This window comes from Oryx dammah, unplaced genomic scaffold, assembly GCF_014754425.2.
Source record: "Oryx dammah isolate SB20612 unplaced genomic scaffold, SCBI_Odam_1.1 HiC_scaffold_26, whole genome shotgun sequence".
Taxonomy (NCBI): domain Eukaryota; kingdom Metazoa; phylum Chordata; class Mammalia; order Artiodactyla; family Bovidae; genus Oryx; species Oryx dammah.
In genome coordinates, this window is record NW_024070210.1 from 39,435,167 (window position 1) to 39,455,265 (window position 20,099).

The 20,099-nt window shown below is 38.0% G+C and overlaps 1 protein-coding gene across 1 annotated transcript in view; it reads right to left on the bottom strand.

Annotated features, from left to right (window-relative positions):
- Nucleotides 1–17,930, bottom strand: part of LOC120853636 — a 123,162-nt gene extending 105,232 nt beyond the window's left edge. Inside the window, 1 exon segment of the mRNA XM_040227599.1 lies at nt 17,253–17,930. Coding sequence (XP_040083533.1) covers nt 17,253–17,930 — 678 coding nt within the window.
- Between the last annotated feature and the right edge of the window lie 2,169 nt (nt 17,931–20,099).

Consider the following 20,099-nt stretch of genomic DNA (forward strand, 5'->3'; position numbering starts at 1 on the left):
TGATTTTTAATGGTTTTTATTAATTATTAAATATTTCTGAAATTATATTTATAATATAATGAAGTAAAAAGAGTAATAACTGAGGATCCATGTATTCCCATACCCCATTCTAGAAACAGACTAGGAACAACACTTTGAAGACCTTGTGTTCCCCTCACTTATCTAACAATCTTCACTATACCCAGCCCACTCATAAATAATACAAATTTGATTATATGGAGTTAATTATCTCCCTTTTTCCAGTATAATCAATATTCTCTGATTCTTAATCAATAGTGATCATTTTATACATAAATTAAATCCTACCTTTGTAATCTTGGTGATTTTTATCTTTCACCAGAAAATATATTTCTGAAGTTAATCCATGCTGATGTATACAGCGGTGCTCATTCTTTGATACAGAGTGCATGCATGTGTGCTAAGATGCTTCCGTCATGTCCAACTCTTTGTGATCCTATAGACCTTGGCCCACAAGGCTCTTCTGTCTGTGAGATTCTCCAGGCAAGAATACTGGAGTGGGTTGCCTTTCCCTTCTCCAGGGGATGTGCTTGACCCAGGCATTGAACTCATGTCTCCTGCATTGCAGGCGGATTCTTTACCACTGAGCCACCAGGGAAACCCTCTCTGAGAGTACCCCATGCGCAATTTACTGGACAAAGGCACATAGGCAATGCTAGAGAAATATCGGGTGAATGAACGAGAGCTTTACCCTGCTTTGTTTCCTACTAGGGCCAATCTGACAAACTTATTTGGGTTCACTTGTTCAGGCCAATAAAAAGGCGATCATGTTCAGCTAATGCGTACCTGAGTGCTAAGTCATGTCTGACTCTTTGCGACCCCATGGACTGTAGCCTGCCAGACTCCTCTGTCTATAGGATTCTCCAGGCAAGAATACTGGAGTAGGTTGCCATGCCCTTTTCCAGGGGATCTTTCTGACCCATGGATCGAACCTGCTTCTCCTTGCAGCTCCTGCATTGCAGGTAGATTCTTTACCACTGAGCCATCAGGGAAGCCACATTCAGCTGATAGTTAAATATTTAACAGAGACTCAAAACGTTTTTTACAAAGTTTCCTGTGTAAATGCTAAAGAACTTTAGATCAAGTTACCAGTCCTAAGAGCTTCCCAGGTGATACAGTGCTAAAGAATCTACAGGAGACCCTGGTTCCATACCTGGGCTGGGAAGATTTCCTGGAGAAGGAAATGGCAACCCACTGCAGTATTCTTGTCTGGAAAATTCCATGGACAGAGGAGCCTGGTGGGCTACAGTCCATGGGTCACAGTCACACATGACTGAGCAGACATGCACATACTGGACCTAAAGGGCAACTAGGAATAAGAATTATACTTAAATTCAGCATACTCTTAAAAAAATCTTTATTTAGGCTGCGCTGGGTCTTCGTTGCAGCATGTGAGATCTTTGTTGCATTATGTGGAGATCTTTAGTGGCAGCACACAGATTCTCTAGTTGTGGCTCAAGGGCTCCAGAGTACATGGGCTTTGGTAGGATTTATTTTAATCATTCCTTAAATAAATTTTAACACATACTAAAGAGAGATACTCTGCCTTAATGGGAAGACATTGACAACAAATATAATAAATTTAAAAAGTACATAATATTTAGAATGTGTTAAGTTCCAAGGAAAACTATTTAGAGCAAAATGAGAGTTCAAGGAAGCAAAAGAAAGAAAAATTAAAAATTCATTCATTAATTTATTTATTCATTCAGTCACTCAGCCAGCACTTCCCAAGCATCAGTGTTGTCCTTAGCATTTGGAATAGAAAGTCTCAGTAGACAAGGCCCTGCTTAATCTAGTTAACACAGGTGAACAACAGGAAGAGCCAAACTCTTGTTTTGTAAATACCCAATACAAATGGGTTTAGACTGCTACTGGGATTCCAATAGCAACTAGCAATTCAGGGAAGGATTCAGAGATGAGAAAATTTTACCTGAGATCTTAAGAACTCGGTAAGAATTAATCAGTAAAAAGGAAAGAAAGGACAATCCAAATGGCAGAAACCGTTTACGAAACATAATGGAGATTTGAAAGAGGATAACAATTCAGAGGTAAAAAGTTTGTTGTTTATAATTACAACAGAAAGCAAACTAGGGAATGTGTGGTGGGGTCAGGTATAGGAAGTGGGAGTTGCTTTGCCTGAGATGAACCTGGAAAGGAATCTATCTTCCCAACACATATTAAGAGTTTCTACATATACTGAATGCATTTGTATGCTGCCCTGTAGTTTGATCATAGGAAACAGAGGCTTTAAAGTACTATGGAACAAAAGCAGTATACTTTTGTTTTTACCGTGGGTGTGCTTGGCTTTAACTTAGACTTAGAATACAAAAATACAAACCTACAAACAGATAAAATAGGATGTGATTATTTTGTGAATAAAGGGATGCCTAACTTTATAAAAGGATTTACACTCTTTGTTCTCAAATACAAAAGTACTGCCTGAGCTTGCCAACTCTCCGGATGTCAGGAGTCTCCTGTAATGGATGGGGTAACTTCTTGCAAGCTCCTGGTTCTTCAATAGAACTATTTTTATTCCTGCTTTGTTTCTAAAGTTACAGTTCTACATCTACAGAACTTAAGACCAATTGTATAGACGACACAAATGTGTATTTCCAATGTGCGTCTAGTAAATATTGTGAGTTTAGCTTCCAACTTTCCCTTCTCTTATCTGTAAACAAACTGAAGGCAAAAAGGGAAGGGAGTCATTCACATAACCCCCATGAGGTCAGATCAGAACACCCCAGAGACAGGCCTGGAGAACTGAGAAACAAAGCTCATGGTGGAGATGAGGGTTCACAAGTTTATAGGGAATACAAATGAGGCCACTGGCACAGTGTAATAATTGGCACCAAAGATTCCTAGTAATGAAAGGAATTTGTGATACAGGGAAAGCAAGGATAATAATACGATTGTCTTGACTTTCCTGGTTGGTACAAATGGAAGAATCACAATCTTATAATGGGCACATGTATCTGGAAGAAAACTTCCCAAATTCCTTAATGTAGTGATGTTTCATGAAAACATAATGTTGTTAGTCAGTCTTTGTCAGTTGTTATTCTTTCCTGTTTGAACTTTTTAAAAAACACAAAAGTTTTGGGAATGACCTCTTCCATGTACCCTTATGACCACATCTCTTCAAAATACCAGTATTAAATTCCTTAATTTGTTAAAGGCTAAAAAATGTAATGTTTGAGTTGATAGATATTAATACTTTAAAAGTAACATTTAAAGGGTAACATTAATAAGGGTTCAAATATGTAAGCCATTTACCTCACTAACCAACCAGATCATCTGTTTTTTCATATGTTAAAATATGTGTGTGCTTCTTAAATGAAAAATGCAAAGAAATAGAGGAAAACAATAGAATGGGAAAGAAGAGATCTCTTCAAGAAAACTGGACATATCAAGGGAACATTTCATGCAAGGATGGGCACAATACAGGCAGGAAAGGTAAAGACCTAACAGAAGCAAAAGAGATTAAGGAGGGGTGGCAAGAATACACAAAAAAACTATACAAGAATGTTCTTAATGACCTTGATAACCATGATGGTGTGGTCATGTAAGAACTCTATACTTAAAACTGAAAAGCATCGAGAGACATTGAAAGAATATTTAAATAAACAGAAATAAACCATTTTCAAGAATTGGAAGGCTCAAACCTGATAAAATGTTCATTTTCCACAAACTGATCAATGTAGTTAATAAAATCTCAATCAAATTTATAGCAGCATTTTTTGTTATTGTTGATGACCTGATTATAAAATTCATATAGAAAAGCAAAGGATTTAGAATAGTCAAAACAATCTTGAAAAAGAACAAAGTTGGAGGATGTACACTACCTGATTTCAAGACTTAGAATATAGCTACAGTAATCATGATAGCATTGTATTGATATAAAGGTAAGCTTACAGAGCAATGGAAACGGAATATAGATTCCATTAACATACCATACATATATACATAATATACATATACATAATATATACATATATACATAACATACTATACATACCATGAGGGCTTCCCTCGTGGCTCAGCTGGTAAAGAATCTGCCCACAATGCTGGAGACCTGGGTTTGATCCCTGGGTTGGGAAGATCTCCTGAAGAAGGGAATGATTGCCCACTCCAGTATTCTGGCCTGGAGAATGCCATGGACTGTATAGTCCACGGGGTAGCAAAGAGTCAGACATGACTGAGTGACTTTCACTTCACTTCACCATACATTTATGTCAAATAATTTTTCACAGAAATATCAATTCAGTTCTATGAATTAAAGTCTTTCCAACAAATGTGCTAAAACAATTGAATATCCTTATAGAAATTAATTAACTTCAATCCAATATCACAGTATACACAAAATTTAATGCAGAATGAACAACAGACCTACATGAAAAAGCTAAAACTCTAAACCTTCTAAAAGAAAATTCAAGAGTAAAACTTTATATCCCTGGGGTAAGCAAAAATTTATGAGATAAGATATAAAAAGCATTGTCCATGAAATAGAAAGACAGATAACAGTGTTTACCAACATTAATAACTTCTTATCTTCAAATAACATTATCAAGAAAATGAAAGGATGATCCACTGATAAAAAATATTTGTGATACATTTATCTGACAAAGGACTCATATCCAAATCATATAAAGAATCACTATAATGTACTAATAAAATTTAACCAACCCAATAAAATATGTGCATTTTCTTGGACCCCTACTTAAGAAAATATTCCCAACAACAACAAAAACTTCCGTTTCTTTTAACTATTATCAAGACAATCTGACCTCCAGTTTTTTATCATAATTATTTTTGGTGATAACAACCCAATGATAGTACCCAATCAGGATGCTCTGAAGTGGAGGCAGAGAAGCCCCATGAATATAGGCAATAAGGTTTTAATGGGTTCTACTACCCTTGCACAAACCCAACCCATTACAGATTTATCATTTAGCTTTATGGCATCACAATCATATAAACGCTAACTGTAGGACTTCATACTCTTTCCTGTACCCTGGAATTTTCCTAAGGGTATCTACTAAAAAGCAGTCTGATCTAAAAAACCCAACAGAATTGTGAGAGAATTTTATGTTGACGTAACTGAATAGATTGACAAAAATACAATCTCTTTATTGGATTAAGAAAGAAAGATGTGTAGAACTGTTATTGAATTGATATTAGTATATTAGTATAAACATTAAATATAATCGGAATATAATTATTTAATTACTGTTTTGTTATACAAGTAAGTGATGTCTATTTAAGCAAGCCTCTTAAGTCTTAATTTATGATTATACAATCCTAAGAAATAAGTTATTATTTTTCTTAGCAGAAAAAGGCTATAAATAGACACACTTCATACTATGCAAAATACCACCCTCAAGTTTATAAACCGAAGTATTACAATTGAATCAACTTTATTTCCTTCAGTCGTTTAAATTTGGCCCCATATTTTTTTCTGATTATAAAAATAATATATACTCATAAGAAAAAATGGGTATACAAAAGTATATACTTTTTTTCTTTCGATATGAAGATAACAAATTATTTGATTTGTTTTCTATGTATTTTTAAGGCTCTGGAATTTTTCATATAACCTGTTTCTTGCAAAGTCAGAAAAACTTGCTTTAAAAATTTCTTAACCAAGGGCTTTTTATAGCTACATATATAATAAGAATTTCAAGTTTTCTCTACTCTATTTTTTTTTTTTTGCATCAAATTAGGACTTCCTGGTATACTTGTATACAACTATGCATTAAATTGTTGTGTAAAGTTAAAATCTGTCCCCTTTGTTTCTTATACTTACTTTATTTTTAAAATAATTTTTTCTTTTTAATAATTATATTTCCAAAAAATATCCTTTTAAGGAAAATCTACATATTTTTATCTATCCACACTTTTTTCTATTTAGTAATTTCTAACTTTGTTTTTTCCTGCTTTCCTGGGGGCTGCCTTCTTTAAAACTTTCTAACTTCATAAAAATGCTTATTTCATTTATTTTATCTTTCTTAGATGACAGCCCCTAAGAATATTTTTACCTTTGAGTGTGTATTTTTAACTATCCCAGAAATTTTGATACATACTATTCTCAATTCAATTGTTATAAATACTTTTTAATTGCATTTCTATTCCCTCTTTAAGTAAATTGCTATCTAATGGAATCTTAATTAATTTTTAGTTTGTTTATTCTTGGACAAAAGATGTAATCTTGCCCATCCAGTTTCCATTTTTCGGAAAGTTGAGGTTTTTGCATGGCTTTAGATATGAATAATTTTATAACCATTCCTTAGGCATTTGACAAAATATATATTTTCTATCTGTGAGTATACAGTGATATTGCTCATAAGTGTCTGTGCATAATCACTTTGTATCTTGATTAGTCATAGTGTGATAGTACTAAGCAAAGGCACTGTACTATAATTGTTTTTTATGTCAAATTATTTCTAATATTTTTGCTATATTTTATCTTCATGGAGATTTATTACTGTTATCCTTTTATAATGGATTTTATCAGGAGAATTTTCCACTGTCTTGTTCAATATCTTTTTTCCCTTGAGTTCCATTTTGATATTATTATTGTGACTTCTGCCTCCATCTCTTTCTTTCTTTCTTTTTTGCATTTGCTGTTAACAGAGGAGTTTAACTCACATATAAATGTCATAATATATTTAATCTCAGTTTTATTTTATAACCTCTTTTTTTTTTTTTTGCTTACTACCTACTCTTTACTTCTACATTTAATTTTGTAAACTTTGCTTAATTTGCTTTTCTTTTTAGTTTGCTAGGTAGAAATCTTATTTTTAATTTCTTGGAAGTTGTCAAGTTTTTCACATATTTTAATGACTTATTTTTTGAAGTTAATTGCTTAGAAATATGCATTTAAAATAAATGTATTTAAACTAAAACCCAAATGATGCTATACATAATTGGAGTAGGGCACAGCATAATGAATGAATGGTACTAATACTTCTCAGTAAAAAATTGAAAAAAGTAACTATTTACTATTGGTCTATGACTTGTTAATAGAAACACTTGTTATAATTGCAGCTGTCAGAGAAGGAAAAAAATCTGAATCAAAATGATGATTTTCTTGCCACTATTTTCCCACCAAAATGTTATGACCTTCTTTAGATCATGTTGCAAAAGCACCAGTCTTTACAACTCATGCATTTAAAATATATTTAATAATTTCTGTTATGCTTAGGGACTAGAGAACTAATCAGATATGGTTCCTGCCATTATGAAACATACGGCCTCATTGGAGAAACAGATAATAAATAAGTGAAAAAGGAATATGCACTCCTCCTGTCTTTTGATTGTTTTTCAGGTATATTTTAATGAGGTGAGAAGAGACCTCATATATTAAATAATATATATCAGTAAGCCTATATATTAACATGGATGTTTTTTCTTCAGTGATGCTTTATTTTCATTGCTTTGCCTTTCAATGAATTATGATCCTTAATACATTCACTTGAAATTTCCCCTAACAACACTTTTTCTTTCATAGAGAATGATACATCTGAAAGGGACCTTAGAAATCTTTTAGGCCCAGGATGTTAAACATAGGCACACTCATATCTCCTTTGTTCATGAGACACTGGCAATCAATCTTAATGCATGCTTATTTTTTTTTTTTTAATTTACGACTGGATATAGGCCAAATATCTCTTTCATCATACCATTCTAGTTTGTATTAACCACTTAAAGCTTTTTAATGAGACTTGTTTGAAAAATTCTTACCTCAAAGTAAATAAACTTAACTAAAATTAAAAGAAAAATTAGTAGTAAATCCATAAGAATGCCCTTGAATAACAATTTTGTAAGATGGAGTTTTTAAATAGGGATTTATTTGAAAGTGAGGTAAGTTAAAATGTCATGCTGCTCATACTTAGCCCTATGCCTCTTCCAGACAATTTTTACAACTGTTACTGGAGATCTTGAACTAGAACTGTGGCATTAGAACATTGTACACTACCTACATTATATCAGAACAACACTCTACTTCTGGGGAGTGCACATCCCTTCTCCAACTTTTCCTCTGTACAATTCACCCTTCATTTCTCATACTATTAAGGATTACACTCTGGTATATCTACATGACAATGCAAAAACTCATGCAGCCAACGAAGGCTTATTTAAGAATAGACATTGCACAATCTAGAATATTATTATTTATTCAGTAAATATTAATTATCTTCCATGTGCTAGGCAATGTGCTAGGCTCTTGAGGTACATCATTAAACAGAAACTGAAAAGGATTCAGACTGCTGTTGAGCTTTCTAGTTGGACACAGCAGAGACAGAGACAGAGAATAAAAAGAGCAGTAAATTATGTTGTATATTAGAAAGTGGTTTTTGCTCTAAAAAACAGTAGAGTAGAAGAGGGAGGTTGGGAATACTGAGGATGGTGGTGGGGTACAGTTTTAAATAGGACATTATGGAGAAGGTGAAATTTAAGCAAATATTTGAAAGGGGTAAGAGACTTTGCGTACATACAGCTAAGGGAAGGATGTTCCAGGCATAAGGAACAGTGGTGTTTGAGGAACAGCAAGGATGCCAATGTGCCTAGAACAGAGGGAACGAGAAAGAGCAATAGCAGAAGATGGAAGAGGCAGTAAAGGAGGGGAGGGACAGATAATTTAGGGTGTGTTTCCACAGACAACCAAAATGGTATACACTCAAAAAAAGATAGATATTAAATTTGTCACTGTAGTTAGTGTATGGATTAAGTGTATTTAGTAGGTTTTAAACCAAAGGACATTAGGAATTGATGTCCTACAGGAATCCCGTCTCTCTTAAGCCCTTAAAATTTTATCCTCATCACTGCTTTAATTAAATGAGTTCTACTTGTGAAATTTCCTTTTCCCTAATCTTTGCAAACTACGTTAACCTTATGCAAGACTTTTCTAAATGCAACTTACATAACACATTTTCATATCCAGGGTTTGTGTTTTTTGACATCAAACATAATTACCTGTGAAGTATCTTGTGATATTTCTGCAAAATAAATTATATTACAGTGCATTTTGGGCTCCATTTACTACCTAAAACAATTGATTTGAGTCCAGTGAATCCTTGACATAATTATGTGAACTGAAATGGATGTCATTAAAAATGCTAAAGTGCCTTATGCATACCCTTCAGGCTTCTCTAGTGGTGTTGAAATGAGGTAATGATTTCATGCAAACTCAGCCAGCAACCTAAGTGTCTCTGTACATCTGCATTCATTGCAAGAAGAGTGAGTCTCAGCTCTCAGGGAGGCAGCATTATGCCTGGAAATTCAACATGAGGAAGACACAGCCTTCCTCCCAATCCCCCTCCTTCTAGTAACAGCTGGGCTTCAGCCATGTTCCAGGGCACATAGCGTCCAACCACATCATGGACAGCTACTGCGCGGCACAGTGGCTGCCCAGCACAGTGGAGGATACACTAAGATAAGGCAGCTCTCATATTTTAGCTTTTGTATTATAGCTTATAAATTTCAAAACGTACTCATGGCTTTACCCAGAAAAGTTACACAATATGCTGCTTTTTGTTTTTTTAATCGGAAATAACTGGAGAGCCAAAGTTTGCATATGTTAAATAGACAGTTATCAAGTTCCAAACTTTGTAGCCCCCACTATGATCACTCTTATCAGGTGGCGTCAGCCTAGGTAGTTTTAGATCCTGATTCTACTACTTTCTAAATCTAAGACTCTGGATAATTTACTAAAACTTGTGCTCATCTCCTCATCTGTAGGTTTGGTCCAACTAGAAACTAGCAAGCCTAATGCACTTAATAAGTGCTTGCATATTAGGGCTTGTCATCTTGGAACAGCCTTGCTTAGAAGCCAGCCATCATGCTGTAAGGATGCCCAGGCTAGACAACAAAATTAAGAAAGGCCAGAAGAAGGAAGGCATTAGAGGCTGAAAGGTCACGGTGGATGTTCCAGACACAGCATATCTTCCAGCCGAGTATACCCACCTGAATGACCTCAGCTACACCATGTGGAACAGAAAAACCATGCGATTGATCTCAATAAGTTCACAGAACCATGAGAAATAATAAAATGCTACTATTTTCAGCTAATAAATTTTGGAATGATTTGTTAGCAACAAGAGATGATTGAAATAATGTATTCTTCTTTTAATGTTATATTAAAAATTTTAGTTTAGATTTGACCTTTGCAATATACTTTATTTATTATACTGGTTCAGACAATAGCAAGTCAAGGAGATAAGGGAAAGTCTGTAACTGGTCCTGGGAATGATACAAGAATCTGATGTAATGAAGTGAAGAAAAAAACAAATTATTTCTATCTGACAATAGAATTTCTCTTAGGCTCAGAATTGCACTTGTTTAAAAAAAGAAAACCCTTTGGTAAGTATATCAAGTAGGATTATGTTTGGCAGCATGTAATAGAAAAACACATGCAACATAATAATGGTGCCTTAAAAAGATAAATGTTTATTTCTCTTGCGTTCATAAACAAAACCAAGACAGTCTAGAGCTGATACGGTATCCTGTGTTTTTATGGAAATTAGACTTCTATATCCTGACGCTCTGCCATCTAAATGATAGCTGCTCAGCCCCTACAATTCAGGTCTGTATTTCAATTAGTGTGGGGGGTGAGGAAGAAGAAAAACAAAAAGTATACACATAGCCACAAAGAATGAAGAGAAACGTAATCTTTTACATTGTTACGCAGTATGTTACTTGAAGACTTCATATGGCCAGTAGCCCTTCTTAAAGACTATCTTATTCAAATTACTTTGTATGCATCTTATCTGTATGTGTGTGTATTTGGTGAAAAGACTGAGAGTCATATATGGGAAGATGTGGATGGCAGAGTGACACCAGTATGAATGAAGATCCTAGAACTGTAAGTGACCAACACAATGTAAGCCTCCTGGAGTTTTGTGAATAAATTTTAAGAAGGACTTTATACCTCAACAATTTGCAAACAGAGATTCAAGCAATCATTTCTTTCTTTACTATTTATTGTATAAGTTTTTAAAACATGCACACAATTAGAAGTAATGATATAATACAAATGTTAGTTGCTCAGTCATGCCTGACTCTTTGTGATTCCATGGACTGCAGCCCACTAGGCTCCTCTGTCCATAGGACTTTCCCAGCAAGGATACTGGAGTGGGTTGCCATTTCCTTCTCCAAATGATATAATGAACCCCCTACAAATCCATCATCAATTTCAATAATTTCAAGACATGCCCAATCTTGTTTCATTTACACATCACTGACTTTTCCCTCGTCCCAACACTGGATTATTTTGAAGCAAATTACAGATATCATATCAGAGGCTAATGTTTTCTCAATCACAAAAGATCAAAGACTCTGAAAGCATCTGGATTAAATGTGGAAAAATGTAAAGTCAATGATTGTAGTTAAAGGGCAGAGTTGGCCAGCATTGAGAAAAAATAGTGGCTAATAAGAGTAGTTCAGAACTGAATAAAAATGATATCTATAAGGAACTTTAGGGTGATTAGGCCTCCCAACTGGTGCAGTGGCAAAGAATCCGCCTGCCAGTGCAGGAGACACCAAAGATGCAGGTTTGATCCCTGCCTGAGTCAGGAAGATCTCCTAAAGTAGGAAATGGCAACTCACTCCAGTATTCTTACCTGGAAAATTCCATGGACAGAGAAGCCTGGTGGGCTATATAGTCTATGGGGTCAAAAAGAGTTGGACACGATTAAGTGACTGAGCACACACATTAGGGTGCTTAAATAACTAATACAAGAACAGGCAATGGATTTGTGAAATAATGAAAAAGACATACAGAAAGAGAGGAGAAAATGATTCAGATACAGAACATTCAAGGAGTTGCCAACTGGAAAGCAAACCAGGACCTTGAGGACGAATATGAAAGGGAAAAGTGAAGATGTCAACGGTAAACATACTTGGTATTTGCCTAATATCCATCTTTTTGTTGAGTAACAGAACTTAATAGTATTCAGGCAGCAATGCATCCTGCTGAAAGTGACATTTCTCAGCTTCTCCTCTTCTCCTGTCACACAAAGTAAGTGAAATTCATCTAGTAGAGCTTGGGAAAGATTCTTTAAAGAAGACATTCACCTGGATGGGCTTACTTTTTACCCTTTTTGCCCTTTATCCTTTCCCTCTGCCTCAAGTACATAAAGGAGAAGGGATTACTGGAGTCCCAACAGACATCATCAGCTAAGAGACAGTGCAGAGATGTTGGAGCTTGCATTCCTGATGACTGTGGGGCCAACACATTGGCTGTGGCCTGCTGAACTCTGCATTCTGATAGAGGAGAGACAAATGAAAACCACTTTTGAGGGGAAGCAGATGTTTGTGTCCAATTCACCCAAGACTAAATTCATATAGGTACAGTGAAAGAAATAGAGTAAAAAGTCTTTGAAGGAAGAATGGTAATTTTTATTGAGCAAAGCAAAATGAATAAACCATTTTCCATTGATCAGGAGATGTTGCTGTTGTGTAGACAGTGTCTCTCCCAATTGAATTTTTAGATGAAAAAGGTTAAGCGTCAAACATTTATTACACAGCAGTTCTTCAAAGCTGAGCCAGAATCAAAGAGTCAATGGTATTACCTATTATTACTTATTAATTATTACTATCAGTACTAACCTCTTAAAACTTGACAACACTTTGTCAATTTCACAGCACTTTCATATAAATTACCTTATATCCCTTCATGCATTTAATATTTTTGAGCTCTTAATATGTGCAAATCATTGTAGTAGACAAGAATGGGGGATAAAGCACGGAATGGATCATTGTATCAAGTGAGACAAAAAAAAATATTAATAGTTACCATTTATTGATTGAGTATTCTGTATGAGATACTGTGTGAAACATTTTACAGATATTTTCTCATGTAATTTCAAGACAGCTTTATGGGGTGATTGGTGTTATCCCTCTGTTATAGGGTGAGAATTAGTTTAGAGAAATTATAAACTTACCAAGTTAACTCAATTAATAAGCAGAGGAACTGAAATCCAAATCACAGAAATTCAAATCGTGAACTATCTGGCTCTCTCAAGTCTCCAATTAATTTTAATTCAAAATGGAAAATATTATACATCTGAAAAGGATGTAAAAAACAGTACAAATAAGAGCTTAGAGATGTATATATATAAAGTATATGTAAAGGGTTTGTGTTCTATTTCTACAGCAGAAGAAACTAAATCTCAGATAACTTAGTGATTTACTTGACTTGCTTTATTTGTCCCTTATGTTTCAATACAAGTCATACGAATTATCATCTATCCTCCCCCTCCCCTTTCGTTTCACCCTCTATAAATCCAAGTGTCAGAAATTGGAAATGACGTGAAAAGGGCAAAGAAAATTCATCTACTGCTGGCAAAAGGACTGTGAATGGCAGGGGAATACTAGTTCAAAAGGAAAGAACAGTCTTCAGCTTAATCCAATCTACTATTTGTATGATAAATAGTAGCATGTAATCTCCGGGAGTTGGTAATGGACAGGGAGGCCTGGCGTGCTGCAGTCCATGGGGTCGCAAAGAGCCGGACACGACTGAGCGACTGAACTGAACTAACAGAAACACTCTGTGTGACAGTGGGAAATTCCCCCGGAGGAGATTTATGCTCTGCAACCAATCTTAGAAGAGTCACATTATTCTCTTCTCTTCCGTATGGAGCAAGGCATCAGCCCTAGGCCAACAGTGAGAGATCAAATCTGACTTTAGCCTTGTTTTACGTGAAAACATATTAGTTACTTCTAATAAAAATTGAGGCGGGTAGGGGTAGTGGGTAAGGGGAAAATTGAAGAACAGGAAAATGCCCAAGCAACAGAAAAGCCAAACAGGTTTGTCTGATTGAAAAAGATAAACATATGGGTACCCAGTTAAATCTGAATTTTAGATAAACAATAACTGTCAAGAATAAGCATGTCTCCAAATCCCAAACATTGATGACTCACAACAGGTTGAAAAATAGACAATTTATTGTCTCAAATATTGTATGGCACAGTGATTCATACTTAAAATTATTATTTTTACCTCAAATTCAAGTATAGTTGGGTTATTTTATCTGGTAGCCCTAGTTAAACAAGAAAAAAAAAAGCAGATAGAAAAATCTAGTTCTTAATTTCAGCTAATATGATCTCACAGAGTTTGAGAGACTGGGCCACATTTTTTGTTTATTTGTTCTGACGTTCCAAATATGTCAAAATATGAGAAAAATTTTACAAAGTTTATGGAGAGTTTATGTATATTTTTCATTTTACAGATTAACACGTATAACTCAATGAAAATATACTTTTGCTATTCACCAGAAAATTATAGAATATATATTTTTAAACCTTTATATATTTTAGGGACTATAAATATGGATAATGGGAAACAAATTTAAAATTTCAAGTTTCTTTTTTTAAAATTATGAAAGTATTATAACACATTTACAGGGGACTTGGAAATACAGGGCAAAGTTACATATAGTTTCAGTATATATTACAATTAAGTAGATAAATTAAGATTTTTAGTTGGTGGTTCAGTATCAAAATCTCAAAAGTTATTAGACTAAATAGAAGATTTATAAAAGTATATCTCAGTTATTGTTTGGAAGTAATGACATCTAAAATGGAAAACTTTTCTATAATATTATGTGTGTGCTCAGACATGTCCAACTCTTTGCAACCCCATGGACTGTAGCCCACAAGGCTCCTCTTTCCATGGGATTCTCCAGGCAAGAATACTGGAGTGGGTTGCCATTTCCTCCTCCAGGAGATATTCTCGACCCAGGGATCAAACCGGGATCTCTGGTGTCTCCTGCATTGGCAGGAGTGAGCCACCTGGTAAGTCCCTATAATATTGTGCTGGGGGTCAAATGCCCCTCTCCTCTCCCAAATGATTGGTTCTGCCAGCCACAGAAGAGGGGCCTGACCAACTGTTTGGAAGATCTTTCCTCTATCTCATTGCCAGGTATAGAAATCTTTTCTAGAGTTGGGGATTGTATTCATTTTCTTTGGCTGCTAAAACAAATCACCACAAACTTGGTGGCTTGAAACAACACATATTTATTTTCATACAGTTTTAGAGGCTAAGTTCAAAATCCGTTTCCTGGGCTGAAATCACCGTGCAAGCAGGGCCATGCTCCTTCAAGAAGCTCTTGGGGAGAATCCCTCTCTTGCCTCCTCTAGCACTGGTGGCACTCGTAGGCTTGTGGCTGTATCACTCGAATTCTGGCCTCTGGTCATACTGCCTCCTCTTCTGTGCTGAATGTCTGTCTGTCTCTCTCTAATAAAGATATGTGATTTCATTTAGGGCCCACCTTGACAATCCAGGCTAATCTGCCCTCAAGATCCTTAACTAGCCACATGTGCAAAGCCCATTGTTTGCCACATAAAGTCACGTTCACAAATTTCGGGGATTAGGATATGGATGTCTTTGGGAGTCATTATTCAGTCTGCCACAGGGACTGAGGGGATGCCTTGCACAGATCAGGGCCCCTGAAGAACATAAATCAGCTTGTTGGTAGCCTTAGCCAGGAGTCAGTTTAGGTGGGGTTGTCTTTTAGACTAGAAAGATTGGCAATCCAACCTTGAAGCCTTTGCTGTCTCACACACTTGAAATCATGAGCCTGAATTGTGTCCCTCACGTTTCAAATATAGGTTATGGGGGGGTCCATGATACCCCAAAGAAAGCAGTTCTGGTGGTGTCAGGGCCAATCATATGCCACTGATAATGTAAATTTCTTCTCATTTCATTACAGTCTTTTTTTTTCCTGCTATGAAACTAAGTGTAGATGAATAAATACTCATTATTTTAAAATATTTGCTAACATTTCTTAGGAGCAAGGGACTGTGGAAAGTCACATAGCAGGGTGATTAGACAGCAGCTTCTAAAACAGATTGTCAGGAATCTAATCCTTGCTTTACTCATTACTGGCCATGTGACCCCACTTCTCTTCCTCTGTTTTTCATTTATAAAATAGTCTCCATATGGTTGTTGGGTTGTTGAGCATTAAATGAGATTTTATATATATATATATATATATATACACACTCACATATATATATGTCAAGTACTCAGAACAATAACTAGTTGTTACATGCCGTCTCTAAGTTAGTTAATATTTATTTCAATGGAGAAACCAAAGAAATAAGAATTCTTGTGTAAAACACAAGGATAGCTGAGGCAAAATACCACGCCAAAAGAATTTTAAGTGTAACAGTTAAGATAATAAGTACTATAAGCAGTCTGAGCTTAGATTTTTTTTTTTTTTTTTTGCTTTTTGCTTTGAGCTTAAGGAGGTTAAGAGTTACAGAAGAGGGTACGAAAAGGGTAAATTTTTCTCTTTGGAGGAGAGCTGGTTGGGCAGGTTGTAGATCTGGTAGGTAGCTTTAGGATGTAGCACCGGACAGTCAGGACAGGCTGGACAGTCAGGGCAGGATGGTAATAAGATAAGAACACCAGCCCAGGCAGCTTATGCTAGTCTGCAGACACTGAGCCTCAGTTTAAACACTTAGCAATTCAAGCTTAATGACCATCACCAAGGTAGAAAAAGTAGGAAATACCTACAAATGAGGTTTTAAGTATTACATTAAGGAATGCATGAAAAATCACCCAAATAAAATGCAAAAAGCTTTGTTTTCTACATGACCTATTAGTTGGCATATTGGCAAGTATGCGATTCCACACTTCATTCCTTTAAATACTGAGCATATAGTATATAGTGGAGACTATAGAAGAAGCTGCTGAGAAAGTTACCAGCATGACAAAGTTCTGTCTAGAGAAAGTTATGGATCAGTAACAGAGGCAGGTAAAGAGAGAACACCAAATGGGTGGTAAGCACTATCATGGAACTATGAATAGTGCTGAGGGAGCCCTTGGAAAGAAATCTCTAACTCTGCAGAATAGGGAAAAGTGAATATAAAAATCTTTTTATAACAACAGCTAAAAGAAAGAGGAGGGGTCAGTAGAAAATGGTATTTTGGGTTTGGATTGGGTAAAAAAATGTGTTCAGGCATTTTGCTGGGCTTTTTGCATTTGGAGAAAGCTGGGCTGACAGTCCATCCCCAACGCCCAGTGAATAGCTGCTAGGTAATTACTAGGTGACACACGGGAACAAACGTCTCCGATATTAAGTGACAAATGGCACATCAAAAATTACATCCTTATATATAGTGCTCAATGCCTAACCCATCGCATTAACAACATCAGAATGATGGGTCCTGTGTCCACCAGCGGCTGGGGGAACACAGGCGAGGACCTAAAGGTCAGCCAGCCGCCATGGTACCCCGAGCTGGACCTGGTCTCCTCTTGGAGACGGTGGGGTTCTCCGAGTCGAGGTGGGGGCTCGGGCAGGGGAAGTTCGGAGCCGCCGGAGCGGCAGAAGCACGTGGGTTTGAGGGGGTGGGAGGACGCAGACGGAGGAGTAACGGGTGGAAGTGTCAAAGAGGAAGGAGTGGAGGGCCGCTGAGGTGACAGGGTGTGGTCTGCGGGGGAGCAGGCGGACCGGGGGAGGAGGGCAGCGAGACCCACCGGGGCTGAGGCGGCAGTGGGGAGCGTGCCTGCGTCGCTCGGAGAGGGGACAGCGAGGAGCGCGCGCGGGGCCGAGGGGCGAGGGCAGTTTCCCGTGCTCGCCAAGTGGAGCCCAGCTCGCAGCTGCGCCAGCGCCTTCAGCCCTGGGCCCGCGGTGCCTGACACCTGCCGAGTCCGAAGCGGGAGTCCGCCCCCGAGTAAGTCTCGCCTTTTCTCTCAATTCTCCTCGGCCGCCTCCGCCTCTTTTATCGGTGGAGCTCGGAGCTCCCGCGGCGGGGTGCCGCGCGAAAGGCGGACCAGAGGGCTCCGCCGGCGTCCAGGGATGCTCCAGCCTCCGCGTGCGCCCCGGCCGGCACCGGGACCCGGCCGCGAAGCCCCGCCGCCGGGTGGCCCTGCGCAGCGCACACGGAGGCGGTGGCAGAGTTGTTGGCATGGATGCGACCCGTCTTTTGTGTCCCTGCCCGATCCCAGAGCCGGGCCAGGCCGGGGAGGGAGCGGGGGTGGGGAAGGAGCGGAAGCCACTTTATGGCTCCTGGCCCCACCTCTTGCCCCCACCCCAAATCCTTCGGGATTTCAGCCTGCCGCGGACTCGGGCGCAAGTGAGTGCCTCCGCGCCCTTGCTGGGCCAGTTGGATTCCGGGGGGCAGCGGCCGGACCACCATGCCGCCCCCTCTTTTGGTTTTCTTTTTAGATACAGCATCTTTAACAGCGGGTGTTGAGAGGGAGGCTGACTGGGTGCTCACGGGAGTCCGGGTGTGGGATCCACCTACCTTCTTGGTTTTTTTCGGGCTCTGGAAGGGAAAGGACGGGCCGCTGAAAGCCCCGAAGCTCCAGCGTCCCGTGCTGGCGGGCTCGCGCGCGGCCGGCGAGCAGGCGTTCGCTGGGTGGGTCCCTTGTCTGGCTCATTGTTCGCGGTTACTGTTCTTGGGGCCGGGCTGAGCGACAGACGCCGCTCAAGGGGCCATACATGCAAGTGACGACTTGGAGGAGTGAGGTCAAGGGTGCCTGGAGGAAAGGACTTACCAGTTTGGAAGCAGACTTCTGGGAGCTGGGAGGGCAACAGTAGTCGTCAGTGAAAACCGCTGTTGAGTGTGAAACTTAGATCTGACTCTAATTCACGGAGACAGCCTAGCGAATTAAACCTTCAGAAACACGGCGCGATATTTCCCCATTGAATTTGTTTACAGAGTAAGGAAGATGGAGTTTTAAGTGTTATTGGCAACTGGCTGCTTTCTGTTGCTCGCACCTGTTTATCTTCAAAGGTTTTGGGGTGTTTTTTCCCCCACCCTTTCCCCTTTCCCCCTCTTTTGGGGGAATGTGTGTTTATCATTCTGTCTGTGCCTTCAGCTGGTCGAGTTGCATGGTTTCGGGAAAAGAAACCATTTTTAGGAAAAGTGCAACTTCCACTTTACAAAGGGCCAAGCGCTGGTGTAGACATTGCTCCCCTACTCTAGCCGCATGCTAACATTCATGGAGACAGACATGTGCCCCCAGAGTCAAAGGGAACCAGCTATCCCTAATTGGAGATGCCAGAACATAACTAGTGTAGGCTCATTTTGTTGAATACTAGGACACTTGTTTTCCCAATTCCCTAAATTGCAGTGATACCTGATAGACATTTTATGTCTGTTCCCTAGCCCACTACAAAGGAAGATGCATTTTCTTGAGAAGGATGTTTCTTCTTAAGCTGATCCAACAAGAGAGAGTTTTAAAAATTATATATCTGTATATGTATATATATGTGTGTATGTGTGTATATATGTGTATGTATATATATATATATATATTTTGTACATCTCAATAGTTACTAACACACCTAACTGCGCTAATTATATTTACTTTGACTTGCCTGATGGACTTGCTAAATGCATCAGTCTGCCGAAATCTGGAATTCCAGACCCCAGGAGAAATAATATGATCATCTCTTTCTGACCAGTCTGATTCCAGAGAGGAAACCCTTGCAGTAGAGTGTTACTTAGGGTAATGAAAGCTGTGTGATTTATTCTAAGGAGGGAAGCAAGAGTTAGGCAGAAGAAAATAAAAATGGAAGGCCTGAGTAGGCATCCCAATCACACTCATGGTTCCACAAATATATATGTGGAAAGTATAGTGTGATCTCTCTCTCCTTTTATCACTCTTAGTATTTAGATCCTTAATGCTTTTTCATCACAGTTTTTGTGCCTCTTGTTAGTGATTGACTTTGATAAAAAGCTTATATATTTTCAGTCTGTCATTATTTTAGATTTTCAATATCCATAGTGTTCATTGAATATACAGACTCATCTTTTATACAGTTCTATTGTTTGTTTCTGTGCACGCCACGTCCAGCTTAGTATGGGACCACGTGAGCGATGAATCAACCAGGTTCTAATGAAGATTAAAATATGAAAGGTATCTACAGCTATGTATAAAATGTATACTCATTTAACCAGCTTCCCACATGACCAGTTTTAGCTACTTGCTTGTTCATCTTCTGAAGTCTCCAGACTCCAAATTCTTACCCAGATTGATTGCTACACTAAATCTTGATTGTACAAAGAACAGAACTTAATTATTTTGGGCTCATTTATCAGTCTGCAATGTTTAGTGTTGCCAGTTTAAT